The 15,439-nt window shown below is 56.5% G+C and overlaps 1 protein-coding gene across 1 annotated transcript; it reads right to left on the reverse strand.

Moving 5' to 3' along the window:
* Positions 1-1,754: 1,754 nt before the first annotated feature.
* Positions 1,755-11,871, reverse strand: usp6nl (USP6 N-terminal like). Its single transcript, XM_068755201.1, is given in 15 exon segments — positions 1,755-2,268; positions 2,270-3,415; positions 4,380-4,546; positions 4,619-4,718; positions 4,806-4,871; positions 5,007-5,101; positions 5,283-5,403; positions 5,500-5,548; positions 5,648-5,757; positions 5,880-5,987; positions 6,956-7,036; positions 7,367-7,406; positions 8,026-8,095; positions 8,665-8,748; positions 11,802-11,871. Coding segments are annotated over 15 exon segments (2,625 nt in total). The 3' UTR covers positions 1,755-1,950.
* Positions 11,872-15,439: the final 3,568 nt, after the last annotated feature.

Raw genomic sequence — 15,439 nt, forward strand, 5'->3', positions numbered from 1 at the left:
GAGGCGGTCGGTAAACGAGGTGAGAAGCAAATATTATATAATATTATTGATAATATTAAATTATAACTCTATGAATAATATTCATGAAATAAAGAGCGAGAGAAGAAAACCACGTTCAGGACTTCCGGGAGGGATCAGGGGAGAACCGCTTCCTCTCCTCACAGATTCTATTGTTTCTTATTTGAAATGTCAAAGTTATTGTTTACATCACGGTGTGACACGACGCGATTCAACGTGATAATGAGGTGATCTGTTATGGTGTGTGTGTGTGTGTGTGTGTGTGTGTGTGGGGGGGGGGTATATACTATATATCCCCCACCCTCCTATATAGGACCGTGTGAGATTCCCATCCAGCAGTGTTTCCCAAGAAAGGAAGGAGCTTGACCCCCCCCCCCCCCCACACACACACAGTCTATGTGCCCCCCCCCCCGGGTCAGACCAGAACCCCCATCTGTTTTTATGTGAACACGTAAAGCAGAGACTAAACAGACAGCTGTTAACTTTGACCTTTGACCCCTATGAAGAGGGAGACTCATGTGGCCTGTCGTCAGAGGACGAGACGACAGAACGGCGCCTGGTCAAAGCCCCGGTTCGGATCGGTGCCGGGCTCTGATTGGTTCATACGAAATCATGATGTTTTAACCTTTGTGTCCAAAAGTGTGTTTTTCTGCATCCATGAGATGTTTGTTTCCTCTGCAGCGTGAGAACGCCCCCCCCCCCGCCCCCCCCCCCAGGGTTGAGTTTGACCGCATGCAGCCCAGGAAAGGAAGTGCGGAGCGTTCCATTCTGCAGAATGTAACGGGGATCTCTCTCTAGATCCGAGACGTCTTCCACTTTCACTCTCTCACTTCTCAAATTGTTTTTAAACGGTTAAAAATTGATGCTAATATTTATTAAACAGGCCAAAAAGATTGTTGCTCCACTGGACCGGGGATTAGACATGCAGGTAAATGTTTAAATCAGGTTGTTTTTATTATTTTAAGAAAAAAACCCTGCTTGCAGTTCTCCTGAATGACCACAAGGTGGCGAGATTGTGTTAAACAGGTCAGTCAATATTCAGTTCTGATCCACCAAGATTTACGCAAATAAAAGAAAGGAGAAAATCATTCGTATAGAGTGGAGGAGACGAAGACGCTGAAAAAGGTAGCGTTGCTATGGCGACCACTCAGGTGACAAATAGAAGACGATACCGGAAACAACAGAATGACGACAACAAATCGGAGACCGAGCCAAAGGGCGTTTCCTTTTCACCGCATTTTATTAAGCAAAGTATCAGAAGGTTTAACCGCAAACAAAGACGGCAAACAGCCGAGTGTTAGCGTTAGCGGCGCCACGCCGCGTTGTCCCGGGAGACCGACGCCGGGGAAAGGGGCGACAGCTGAGCAGTAGTTCTCACAGCAGTGCTGAGGATGAAGCGAAGGCGCGGCTGCAGGTCAAACAGGTTACCGACGGTTACGCCGAAAATCAGGAGACAAGTACAGCAAGATATACTCTGAGCCCGCTACTTCTAGCGTCTGTGAGCAGGACACTGTCCTCTGATAGGTGTGGGCGGTTACCGGGGGGGGGGGGTCCCTGCAGCCACTCGTCATTGCTCTCTCTTATTCTATTATTATTTCACCTGTTTGAAAATTAACATTCACGAGCATAAAGAGTTAAACTGACCTCTAATTAGCATAAAATCAGGGAGGACCCCCCCCCCCCCCCCTGTCCCTAACCCAAAACACTCTCGGGGAGGATGTCTCTCCCCCCCCCCCCCCCCCGCTGCCCCGGCTTCCAGTCCCGGTTAACAACAAAGCAGCGTCTTCAGTCAGTAGAACAGGAGCTGGCGCGCCGGTCAGTGCTTCACAAACGAAGAACGGAGCGGACACAGAACCCGGTTCCGAACAGAACCAGGACCCGGAGCGCTGCTCGTCCTCGCCACAGTGTCGGCGACTAAACGTGAACTCGTGGTCACAGCAGCATGGACTCCTGCATGGCGAACGCCTCCTGTGCGTGCCTGTAGTGCGGTCCTCCGAACAGCTGGGGGAGCTGCTGCTCCTGGAACTGAGTCCTGTAGGGGGACAGGTTGTCCTGCTGGACTGGGACAGTGAACTCCTGAATCGGAGACCTTTGGGCTTGCTGGAAGCTGGGCGACCGGGGCATCCCACCTGGGGATTGTGGCGGCAGGTCATCCTCTGGCACCCAGGGGGTCCCGCCCACGGGCGGGGGAGCTCCGCCCCCTGGTAGGTGGTGTGGGTTCGCCTCACCTCTGCGATGTCCCTCAAACCTGCCTGAAGTCCGCCGGAGCGTACGCCTGTGTGGCGGAGGTAAACTGCTGCAGGTAGATGGGGGTGGAGCTTCCCTGCAGGGGGCGGGTGTTGCGTGGCTTGTGGGCGGAGTCGGGTGGGGGCTGTCTGCGGTAGGTGGCGTAGGAGTTGCTCATCAGCGCCTTCTCTGGGGACTGGCTCTTGGGCTTCTGAGTGGTGGCGTATGCCCGTTCTCTGTACGCCACGGAGGGCGGGGCATACCGGGAGGGCGGGGCATAAAGTCTGTCCTCTCCTCCCTCGTGGTTCAGGCTCACATTGTAGGCGGGATGGAAGACGGGCACCTCTGTGGCGGTTCTTCCCGGGCTGAGGTACTGGTTCTGGGGGCCGGGGTATCTGATCTGGACCCCTGTGGGGTCGTTGTGGGGATGGGGGTGTTTGGCCATCCTGGGCCCTGATGTGACGGACGCCACCTCCCCGACCTGTCTCTGATGGGGGGGCGTGTCGCTGCGGCGGGTCCTCATTCTGGACGGGGGTCTGTCCAGCTCCGGGACCTCCACGTCCGGCTCGGCCAGCCCCGGAACGTTATCGTACTGGGAGGCGTTGGAGCCTCGATCTGATCCGGGAACCTTGGAGGCCGGCCGGCGTTGGGCTGCAGCGGGTTCTTCTGGGTCGCACGCCGCCGGCGCCGCCCCCCGGCCCAACCGCAGCTCCTGGGCGGCCGCCGCCTTCGCCTCCTCCAGCCTGGTCTCGGAGGGTTTGAACCAGCGTGGCGTGATGCCTCTGTGGCCGCTGGGAGCGCCGTTGGAGTCAACGGCGTGACTCTGAGGCTTCCTCGTATCCACGGGATCGACCTGTGGCGTGGGGGTGGGGCCTGTGGGCGGTACTGGTCTCCTCTCCGGCGTGGTGCTGCTCGCCTGCTGCTTCTGCTCCTGGGGGCTGTCCCCCGACCCCCTGGAGCGGGCGTCCCTCCTGTCAGCTTTGTGGAGGCGCATCGGCCTGTCCAACGAGTCCCGGCGGGTCCGGCTGGGGGGCCGGCCTTCCTGCTGGCGGTCTGGAACGGGACCGTGGCCCTCGGCTGGCTCGGCGTGGCTTTGGCCGTTGGCCACGCGATTCACCGCGGCCGTCGCCGTCGGCGCCGTCGGAAGCTGTCCGAGAGGCTTCTTGGGAAACTCCTCCTCACCTGCGAGACGGGAACGGTGGAAACGCCGTTAGAACCGGGTCGGGAAACAGAACCGGCGACGGCTTAACACGGTGATGAGTCACGACAGGGACATGGATTCATGCGACACCACGGGAACCATCCGACATTAATCCCCCACCCCCCACCGGCTCGCTCCGGGGGGGGGCGAAGCAGGAAGTGACACTCCATTAAGTCGCCTGGGAAACGAGGATTTCTCCCCGGGTCTCGTTAAAGTGGCGTTCAGAAATAGCGCCTGATTAACGGACCCGTTTGAACGCCACCGGAGTCTCTCTCCGTCCCGCTACGGACATCAAGACGTAAACTTTACGTGGGACGGGACTGAAAAGCACCGCCGGCGTTCGGGCTCCGCCGCTGGCGAGCGTCCCGTCAGGAATCCTGCCCGGTGGCAGAAGACGCCGTCATTTCCTTCGCGGAATAATCCAGCAGCAGGAAGGAGAGAGTGTCTTCCTCGCAAACGGACAGATATTGATAAGAGCAACTCATCGGTTGAACACGCATCATGCAGTACCCGCTGCTGGCCACCAGATGGCGCACTGTCACCTGAGAGCCTTGAAGGGATGGGAAGTCTTACAGCTTGAAAACAAGGGAATAAAAGGTAAAAAAAAAAAAAAAGAAAGAAGAAGAGAGGCGGGACTCTCAACTCAGTTAAAACATCAAAGGACAGCTGGGAGAGGAATAACCGGAGCGCTGCTGGACAGACGGGGGACAGACAGGACGGACAGATGGACAGAGACCAGTCAGGATAGCCCACCAGTTACTGTTGTAGGAGGGAATGTGAGCCCCGCCCACGGCCACGCTTTTGTTGCTGTTGGCTAACATTGTTTGAAAGAAGAGGGAGAGAAGGCAGATCAATGAGGGGGCAGGTTAAAGGATGCTAACAGAGCTAGCAGCTAGCGGATCCTAAGAATGCCTGATCCGATGCGTTCAGGAACCCGCCGCTCTGTACCTGGTGCAGGCACGTCCAGCTTGGCCTTCCGGAGCTCCGTCATGGACGCCTGCAGCTGCTCGATGACCGAGTCGTCCTCGTAGTGGAAGTTCTTGGACAGCTTCTCCTGCAGGAACTCCACCAGGTCCTCCATGGACAGCTTCATCAGGTTCCCTGAGAAGCACGGAGACCAGTGAGCCTTTCAGCCGGAGCCGGACCGCAGCGGGGGGGGGGGGGGGGGCTTACTCTTGTGTAGTTTGAGGATGGTGTAGGACATGGCGGGCAGCAGCCGCTCCCCCTCCAGGATGTAGATGTCCCAGATCCGGAGGGTGAGGGTGAAGGGAGTCTAAACAGAACAGGAGGTCACGATGAGAGACAATGGACGCCGTGGCGTCGGAATGTTTCCGTCTTTGTCCCGCGGTCCGGCACCGACCCGGTCCAGGAAGCACTGGAAGAACCACTTCATGGTGTAGAGGCTGGTGAAGACTTCCTGTCCGTCCTGCAGCAGCAGGGACAAACGACAAACCGTCAGCAGTCGTGACATCACCGCTCCGAAGCCGAGAGGGGTCACGCCGACGCCGCCATCGGGGCGCGAGCGTTCAAAAGATGCTAGCGCCGCCGCCGCGCCGCTCACCAGGTGCTGCTTCAGCTTGGGCATCGTCTTCCTCAGGATGCGGTCGTGATGCTCCTGGAAACGCATCAGCTTCGGAAAACCAGGGATGAAAAACCCTAAAAGGGAAGCATCGACTTCATCATCATCATCATCATCATCATCATCAACCACAGAGCGGTTAGCATCGAGCTAACCTTTCAGAAGCTACTGCTGTACTCCACTACTGTTTGAACTTGTCATTTCATTTCAGGCTTTTATTTTGGAACAGGAAACGGCGGCGGCGGCGGCTGGCGTTACCGTGCATGGCGTGCTTCTGTCCCGACAGCAGCCGGACCAGAGCCCAGAAGGCGTCCTCCTCGTTCATGTAGATCAGCAGCAGGGCTGTGATCTGACTCATGCCCTGGCAGTAGCCGACCTCCTGCAGACACACACACGGGGCGAGGCGATGAGGAGGAGGAGGAGGAGCCGACTCCTCCTCACCTGGCGACAGGTAGCGGCTGCAGCAGCGACTCACCGTGTTGTACAGGGAGTAGGCGGCGAGGACGTGGAAGAGAGCCTGCTGCCTGGGAACACAGGGAAACACGGTGAGACCGGCTCGCCGCCGCTCCCGGACGCCGCTTCCTGCCGTTGTTCGGCACGCCGCCGACGGCTCGCACACGTACTTGACGTCGTAGCGGTGCCTGAACATGATGTGGTCCCTGTAGGTCCGGTTCACGTCCAGGTCGATCTGTCGGATGTCGGGGGACAGTTCTCTGGCTCGGCCTTTTAGTTTCTGTAGACGAAGCAGACAACAGAACGCTTGGATCCGTCCTCAGAGACGCCCCCCCCCCCCCCGACGTCTGGCGTCCAATCAGACCAGCAAAGGGCCGGAACCGAATCCTTATGAGGCCGTACCTCATAGAGGTCCTTCTTCTCCGCCTTGATTTTGGGAATGTCGAGCAGCAGGCCCCACACCTCTCCTCGGAGCTGCAGGGGGATTCCCTTATAGATCCTCCGGAGCAGCTGGAAGCAAGCAAACAGGAGGTCATGGGTCATGGTGAGACGGGTTCATCCTAGGGTGGGTCAGAGGAGACGGGTTCGTCCTAGGGTGGGTCAGAGGGGACGGGTTCGTCCTAAGGACGGCTCCCCCGGCTGCCCTCTTCCTGCTCCAGACACAAAACTTTGTGCATGAAAGAACTCCGGAAGGGGAACCGGGACCGCCTGGTTACTTTGATCCTATTAGCGTTAGCATCGTAGCTTTTAATCACTTTCACCATGCAGCTAGCGCATCGCACATTAAGCCGGTTGTGCTAGCTGTAAGCTAGGTTTCACTGAAGCGCTAAAGGTCAAGTGATTTTAATTGGACACCCACAGAGGATGTTGCGCCGTGAGGTCACATGACCTTTAAAGGGACGGATCACCGAAGGTCGCTCCTGCCTGCAGCAACAACAGCAGGAAGCTCAAGCATGAGCCCTGATGCACTATTAAACCTCACGCCATGCTGAAGTTCGGCGCTACCGCTACCCGGACTAGCCACGGCTAACAGCCTGTCAGCAGCCACCGCGCTTCCAGGCGCTCGGATTCACACAATTACTGGAGCGGCGGCGCGGCTGTTAGCACGCCGCCGTGCTATTACTGTCATTCCGAGGCGTGCGACCTCCCGGCGAGTTCGCTCTGTCGCCCTTTCCTCCCGCAGCAGCTGGCAAGTGAGAAAGCAAAGCCAGGCCCGTATGAAGCGTGACCTGCTTCCTGTCTGGCGGAGAGAAGACGTGACATCCCTGGAGGAGAGAGGCGGGGCCTGATACGATGGGGGGGGGGGGGGGCTCCTGCTCCGTGTGAATATTCCTCACGGGAGGCGATGCCAAAGAGTGTTTTTGCACGTTTCGAAGCCAAGACAGACGACCGACCGGCTGAAACCGGTGGTCAAAAAAGATGCAGATTGATTTTGTGTCTGCGCCTCCATCCTGTGGAGGAGGAGGTGGAGGGATCACCTTCTCGCTGTTCCTGTATTTGTCCCAGCTCTTCAGCATCTTCAGCCATTTGCCGGTTCTCTCCACCTCCACGTGTTTTTGCTGCGGAGGAAAGAAGGAGCGACACGTCAACGACTTCCTCGAGTCGACGGCTTCGCAGACGACAGGAACGACAGCGTGGAAGCGACGGCGCCACCTTCTGAGCCGTCGCTTCCAACTTCTCTGATTTTATTCGTGAAGTTTTAAACAACACGCTTCCAATTCGGGTGGGCGTGTTTCCCACGGTACTTGAATGCAACACGTACAAAGTGTCGACATGTCATTTTAAAACCTGTGAAACGTCACAGATTGTAAAAAAAAACAAACACTTCATTAGAAAGAACAGCAAAGGCTGTAGAATCCCGAGTTGAGACGAGTTATGACATCACTCACCTTCTCCTCCATCGAGTCGTAAGATGGGAGCTCATTGGCACTGAGGAGAGGAGAGAAGGAACGAACGGGAGCATTTATCTCTTGATCGCTGGTTTATTTTGTCCCAGATCAAACGACATCAAACATGTCGGCGGTCACGCAAACGGGAAATAGCACATTAGGCCTCCTCCGCGCCTTATCTGTGTGTTCCAGCAGGAGCCGATCCGTGGGGAGTTTAATCCGGTTTCATCTCCAGTGTAAACGCACACACTCTAATCGAGTTCAATCTGCAGACAAACATGTTTATAGACGTTCTCCTCACGTCTTTCTTTGCCTTCAGCTACGTCACCTAAAAGCTAACATTTCATCTGGCATTAACTTTTTTTTTTTTAGAAGCGAAACCCAGGAAGTAGCTTGTATCGCATGACGACGGGTTTTCCAACGGTCAGTGAAGGCATCGTATGAAGTGTTTGTCTTGCTGCTGATTTAATGTCCGTTTCCGTCCCCTCAGCCTCTTTAAGACGACTTGTCTCTTCTCCCAGTGCGTCCCAGAGACGTCCGGCTACGTTTGGCTCAACGCCCCCCCCCCCCCCCCCTGCTCCATCCTAACCACTGACGCTTTGTTATGGTTTCCTGGACACACGGACGGGCTGGGAATAATCAAAGGAGATTTTCCTTACTGAACGAAGCCGAAGCGGTCGATGAACTTGTACAGATGGAAGTTGGTGTCCTCCCACGGCTCCACGCGGCCTCTTTTCCCTGGAACCAGAAGAGCGAGACAAGTAGAATGACGGCTTTGGGTTTGATGACATCTTTCGTTTCATAGACAGATGGATGAATCATTATCTCCTTTCAGCAGGTAATAAAGGTAAAGAATAACCGAACTGCAGCGATGAATGATGGGAGGACACAAAGAAAGAGCGATTTATTCAGATATGCATCCGTCCCACCCAGAAGTCAACCCTCTGGAGCGCTAAGAGTTGGCGTTTTACCCTTCGTCATCTCTCTTTGCTTAAAATCACTTTGAGTGGAGGCCTGGAGCAGGACTGGCTGCTCAGCGTTTCCGTGGCGCCGCGGTTCCCGATCGGGAGTCATTAACCGATAACCATAAATCAATGGCTGCCGGCTCTCTTGGCCGCCTTCACGCGAAGCGTTCTGTCCCTGTGACGCTCTTCAGAAGTCTGAACTCTATTTCATTTAAGGAGCTAAACGACATCTGCGTCGTCACCACGGCAACCTGTGTGGACAGATGGTGATTTATGCATAACTCTGGTTAATGGAGGAATGTCGCCGCCGCGCGATGCCGCTCAGGAAGCGACGTTCCCGTACCTTGTCATATTTGGCGACGATATTGGCCCGTTCCTGCTCGAGTTTCAGCCCCGCGTCCTGCTCCGCGTCAGACGCTGCAACCGGAGAGGAGAGGAAACACTTCAACAAAAACTTTATTCACATCGCTGTCAACGGCGATGAAAGCTTTCCTGGTTCCAACCGTCAAGTCGGAGCTTCCAGAAGCTAAAGCCCAAAAAAATAGGATTTAGAACAACTGTAACAACTCTCAGCTGGTGATGCCGCGCGCACACACACACACACACACACACGACAAGGCCTGACCTCACCCTGCTGAGTCGAGCTGCAGTCATTCCTAAACTTCCTGTCGGGGTCTCCGGGGTTCGACGGGAGGAAAGGCTCAACGGGAATTCCTTATTGATCCGGTTGGCAGTTTTATGACAGGATGGCGTGTGTCGGGGAAAGGGGCGTCGCCGCGGAAAGGCTCAACGGGAATTCCTTATTGATCCGGTTGGCAGTTTTATGACAGGATGGCGTGTGTCGGGGAAAGGGGCGTCGCCGCGGGCGATGCTGTGTTTGTAGACTGGGCCGCGTAAATAAATACAGTACGGTCTGTTTGCTACCAGGACATCCACCCCAGGAGGCTCAGCGGTTCCCATGGCGACACAGGGAGGAAATGAGATCCGGGCTTTTAGCTTTCAATCTGAACCCCTTCACAGAGCGCTTGGTATTCCCCGGGTCCACCACAGCGGCGTCCGTCCCGGAGACCCGAGGACGGTTCCGTTTGTTCCCGAGGAGACCCATCGATGATGTCATCCTCTGAGCAGCACCTCATTATGGTTTTACTACGCCTCCAAAACCATCACCTGCCGCTCCAGCCGGACCGCCACGACCTCATTCTGCACAACCGTTGCTAAGTTAAGCTAAGCTAAGCTAAGCTAAGGTGAACTGAATTTTATTTTATTATTTGTCAGAATTAGTAGTTAAAACTGTCACACCTGCTAGAAATAGTGGAGGAGTGAATAAATATTTACAGATAGAGATTAAAAAAATCATCTGTTGAAAGCACAGAAAAGAGAACGAAGAGTTACTCTTCTTCATCTTCCTCATTTGCTGCACTAAAACCAGATGAGTCAAAACAGGTTTTAACGCTAAAACCAATCTTCTGATCTTTTACCTCCACGCCAGCGATCCTGCGGGACGTCCAAGCGGGTCGGAGTCTTAGTCCGCATCGGTTCACCCGGGTCCAACTGAACTACCTCGTCCCAGCGCCCCCCAGCTCTGCTGCACGCCGACCGGCCCACAGGAAGAGAGAAGTGAGCTCACAATGGCGCCGCTTGTTAGGGAAGCCCAGAACGCCGAGCTGAAGTCCCACTCGCAACATTCTCCTCCCAAACGCAACAACCAGCGCCATTCAGCACAGCCCAGCGGGACAGGACAGAGACCAGGCCTGTCCCGGGACAAGTGGTGAGAAGTGTCACAGAAACGAAGACATCAGATCAGACGGGGATGTAATCGACCCGATCAATCACAGAACCGATACAAAGGGAGGACCTGACGGCCTGGTGATAAACAGCCTCCATTAAAGCTTCATTATCAAACAGACGACCGGTTCCACGAGGGACGAGAGGGAGGGCGGGGCTTTCATCGGGACAGGAAGTGTCCGTTTGTGAGGATGGGCGAGTCGACGGATGCGTTTAGAGGCCCCGGAGTTCTGAGACGTGGACCGTCCCGGTTCTACAGAGGACTCCGTTACACCGTCATCCAGCTTCTCCGCTTCGGCTCGATGGCGTCCGGAGGCTACAGAGACGTTACTTTAATAGGACGAGGCGCGAGGACAAGCAGGGATCAATAGCGTCTGCCGAACGATGGAGACAAATAAAGCTGAGCGGCTGCGGATCGGACTCAGACATGCCGCCGCGGAGGCCGACGGCGTTCTGGCCTTTAGGGAGGCAATTAGCCGGGCTGCCGCTCCGAGGGCGGCGGCCCCGCCCAGCCGACCAGCATGCGGCTTCCCTTTCAAGTTCAGCCCCACCCAGCAGCCACGACAACGGGCAGGCGTGAAGCCTGCAGAACACGGGAAGCGGGTCTTTGTTGGAAGCGTCCGTCGCGGCGCATCAGAGAGCGCCGCTGAATAACGCAGCAACGCTAAAGGCTAAAGGCTAAAGGCTAAAGGCCCCGATCAATAGATCGCTGGCATTAAACAAGACAGACAGCTCCAGACTGCGTCCGACTATCAAAAGGCAATTTCCATCCGGACGGATCCCCGAGCTGCGTCAGCGCCTCGTGTGGTTCAATCGAGCGCTCTGTGGGGCGAGTTGATGAATTAAAGCTGTCAAAGGGAGCGGGCAGGAGGGAGGGGGCTCCTCCTACCCGAGTAACCGCCGGTAACGGAGTCCTCCTGTGCTGCAACAGCCGCAACGTTGGATTGTTTCACGGGACAAACCCAAAAACGAGCCCGAATTTAGGCCCGATAACAGGGTGAAGGGTCACTGCATTATCCACACACACCCCGATACAGCCCCTCCCACAGCAGCAGAGCCATGACAGCCCCCCCCCCATCCATCCATCCATCCACAGGACAGAACTCACTTTCCACCCGACGACGATCCTCAAACAAACCGTAGAACAAATGTGCTATTGCTAAGCTAAGTGGCTAGCACGGTAATTTATGACATCATTTCTACAGAATTTAAATTTCCACAGAGGAAGTAACAGGCCTGGATCTGTTGGGGGCGGGACTTCCCTTCAACCACGTTCCCTGGACAGGAAGTGAGGTGTACGTTTGTATTAACGCATTTTGAACTCGCTCCTCGGATCAAAGGACCAGATTAGAACAGCTGGCATCGTTTCGGAGCAGCAGGAGCGGCAGCAGGAGGAGCAGCAGGAGCAGCAGGAGAAGCAGCAGCAGAAGGAGCAGCAGGAGAAGCAGGAGGAGCAGCAGCAGCAGGAGGAGCAGCAGCAGGAGAAGCAGGAGCAGCAGCAGGAGCAGCAGCAGCAGGAGAAGCAGCAGCAGGAGAAGCAGGAGCAGCAGCAGGAGCAGCAGGAGCAGCAGCAGGAGGAGCAGCAGGAGCAGCTTTCCTCCCAGTTTCATCCTGTTGATTTCTCCTGAAGTTTCTCCATCAGACATTTAAACCGCTCTAAAGACGGACGCTCGACCTCCACGCACCTCCGAGGCTGGCGGCTGCCCGGCGTCTGGACGGCGACACCAGCTCCTTGACCATCTGCAGCACCTGCATGCTCACCTCCGTGCCGCGGGGCAGGGGCGGCACCGTCCTGCCTTCTCCCCCCTCAGGACCTCACCGGGGCTCATCCTGCAGGGAGTCCGGACCCGAGAGGAGCGCCGGGACTTCAGATCGTCCTCGTCGATTGAAACGCCTCCCGATCGCTTGCTCTGAACGGCGACACGACGCCCGAACTCGCCCGCTGAGAGGAGCGGAGTCTTTGCCAACAGTTCGTGGCGTGCGATGCGGCGCTCAGCCGGAGCGCTCTCACACGCCGCGTTCGGTCGCCGGCAGCAGCCGCCGCCGCTTCTTCTTCTTCTTCCGTTTTGTTGTGGCGTGCGGGAGAGAAACACACACAGCTGACCGGTGACGACGCGCTTCCCCTGACTCCCTGCTCCTCTCTCATTTGTATTAATGACTGCCTCCCTCCCTCCCTCCCTCCCTCTCTCGCTCTGCTTTCCCTCCTCCTCCTCCCCCTCCTCCTCCTCCTCGCCACTTCTCGTCGTGTTGCTTTCGGTCTCAGTCGCCACAGACCTTTGTTTGTGGAGACGGGATGTAAATGTGTGATGCTTAGCGACCGGCAGCATCAGGACCAGCCTCAGGTAACGCCCTCTAAGACATGGAGGATTACCTCACCTTGTTTGAGGCTATGCTAATGCTAGCACGAGCCACAACGAACGAGGGAATGGGAACAAGCGGGAAGGAAAACACAGTAGAACGTTGCCTCGTGCTTCCTGTTTGGCCGCGCCGTGTCACTTCCTGTTTGAAGTGCGCAGCTTTCTGACCAATCCCACTCGAGCTACAGTTCCAGCGACCTTCGGGGCTCGTAAAACTCAAACCGCGGTTGGAGGTTAGCGGCGAGCCACGGCGATGCTTCCGTTCAGACTTCCTTCATCGCTCCTCTTCGCCTTCTCTACAAACGACGACGACGTTCCCTCCTCCCCGGGTCCGGCTCGGAGTTTTCCCTCATCCTTATCTTCTCTCGCTGGCGCTCCTCCTGGAGGAGGAGAGATGACTGGGATGTTTCAGGACCGTTTGGGCTTCAGTGTTTATCCAGGAAAAACGCCGCAGCCTCCGAGGCGTTCCGACCGCTCCCGGAAGCAGCGTGGAGCGAGACTCCTCGGAGCCGACCTCTCCCACGGCGGGAGGTTCCGACCTCCTGTGATGTCAGAATATCCACCTGCCACTCGCAGGTCTTTCAGTGAACATCCCACCTCAGGAGACCCGACGGCGAGCTCCGGTGGGACTCACGACATTTAGCTCTTAAATCTCTCAGAAGCCGACGCCCCGTTTACCGGGAGATGTAATCGTGTTCCAGTAAGGCTTCCTTCCTGTAACCCTCACCCCTCCTTTCCACCCCCATAACTCAACACACACACACGCACACACACACGCACACGCACACACACACACAGCAAGGGAAGGACAGAAAGCGCTGAGAGGCAGGACGGCATTCCAACACACAACCGGCATCGCATCACAAATTACATTCCACAGGACACCGCTAAACACACACACACACACGCACACACACACACACACACACACACACACACACACACACACACACACACACACACACACACACACACACACACACACACACACACACACACACACACACGCACCGCTGCACAGCTTTGCAGCGTTCAACCCCTCCGCGTGACGCCAACCAACAGAACAAATGCATTGTGGATCAGGATCCGAGCGCCATTCTGGGGGGAACCGTGTTGAGACGACCTCCTGCTTCCTGACCTTCCTGCGGGAGGCCGCAGGCGGAAACAGCGTGCCACGCAGCTTTAATCGGCTTCACGCCGGCGCCGTGGAGAACGTGGGCCGGGCCCGTAAACCTGCCCGACCTGTGGAGCAAACAAGCGCTCCTCTTTCCTCAGGTGCTCTCCGAACAAACCAAATAGCAGCCTCTCCAGTGATCCGCCGGCAGCCATAGCTGGAGACACGCATCCCGCCCCCGGACGTGTCACCATCACTTAAGGGCTTACCGGCGAGCAGACACGCCTCCGTGGTTATCGATGAATTAGGCGTTAAGCCTTGCCGAGGTAAACGTCGCTTCAGTGACTGCTGAGAATGAATCGTGTCCCGGCTTGTGCCGAGGCTCAGGTGAGTCGGCCGTGACCCGGAGGCCGGCGTCCCATCAAAGGATCCGTTCATTTGGTAAACAAACAACCAAATACATGAACAGATAAGTACAGAATAAACACGCCCCTGCTCCTGAAGCGTGAAGCTGGACTCTCGTCCCGCTAAAAGCTAACAGCTAACAGCTGCATGCTATTCCTGCAGTCAAACCGCTTTCAATTCGGAATACTGGAGTTCTTATTTGTGTTGGAATCACACCCCCCCCCCCCCCCCCCCCCCCCGGGTGGGCTGAGGAGAAACGCCCCGGGCGGCGAGCGACTGCAGGGCTAGCGGTCCATCCTCCCCCCGTGATTCCCGCCGGGATCAAGGAAGCCGTCGGAGGTTTCCTGGAAGCTCAGACGTCGGCTTCCTTCAGAGAATCTCTGCGGCCGACCAGGAGCCGTGTTTGTGTTGGGCAGCATGTGTGTTCTGCGGCTAAGCTAACGGCGCTAGCCAGCAGATGAGGGTTTAAACGGGACATAAATTATCGTGCGACACACCCAGACGCCGCGGCCGCACGGCGCCGTCAGCCCCAGGTGTGTGCGCTCGGATCGGGAGTAAATGTTTAACACAACACGCCCCGGGGGGGCTTTCCAAACGACTCCGACACGCAGGACTGACGCTCAGAGAGAGAGAGTGTTCAGAGAAGAGGATCAGGTTAACCCTCAACGCTCCTCTTCTTCAGCTGCCGTTTAACCAGCCGCCCTCCGGTTGCCCCGGTAACCCAGCCCCCTGGTATAAAGAGGAGAGGTGGCCGACTCAAAGCAAGCGGTGGGAGGACAGAGCGGTAAACCGCAACGCCCCCCCCCCCCCCCACCAAGACAAACATACAGACATTTCACAAAGGGCTGAAAAAACTTACTCATGGTGGGAGGCCAAGGGAGGGGGGCAGGGTGCGGCCCAAGTCGGGCGGGCGAGGTTTTTCTCCGCTGGGTCTTTCTTAGAGGAACTCATGACCTGAGGATGAAGAGACAAGCGTGAGGTCCACATCTGCGGGGGGGGGGGGGCAGCTGTGTTTGTGTCACAGCACACGTGCTCATCAAACCAAATGGGCCCCTTCATTGAACTAAATAACAGCCTGCGGTAATAATGGGTCTGAACACCCTGCAGATGCTGCTGGCTGAGCAGGAAGGGGGGTGGGGGGGGGGGTTGAAATTATACCCCCCCTCTCAAAAATGCTGTAAATGTTAAAAAAACGACAGTAAACGTAGAAGAATAAACAGAAATGTCATCGTGAGTTCTTAAGGCCAATCACAGACTAGCCCCCCCCCCCCCCCCCCCCCCCCCCCCCCCACCACCACCCATTAGCTCCGAGGCTGGACCTGGGATTAGATCACACCATATGTTCAACCCCGCTCTGAGCTGGAGCGCCGCCCAGCCGTCAGGTCCGCTAACAGATCCGCTCGCCCACCTGCTGCTAGAAGGTGGGCGGGGATCAGGCTGGCGAGGG

This window comes from Brachionichthys hirsutus, chromosome 22 (assembly GCF_040956055.1).
Source record: "Brachionichthys hirsutus isolate HB-005 chromosome 22, CSIRO-AGI_Bhir_v1, whole genome shotgun sequence".
Classification (NCBI taxonomy): Eukaryota; Metazoa; Chordata; class Actinopteri; order Lophiiformes; family Brachionichthyidae; genus Brachionichthys; species Brachionichthys hirsutus.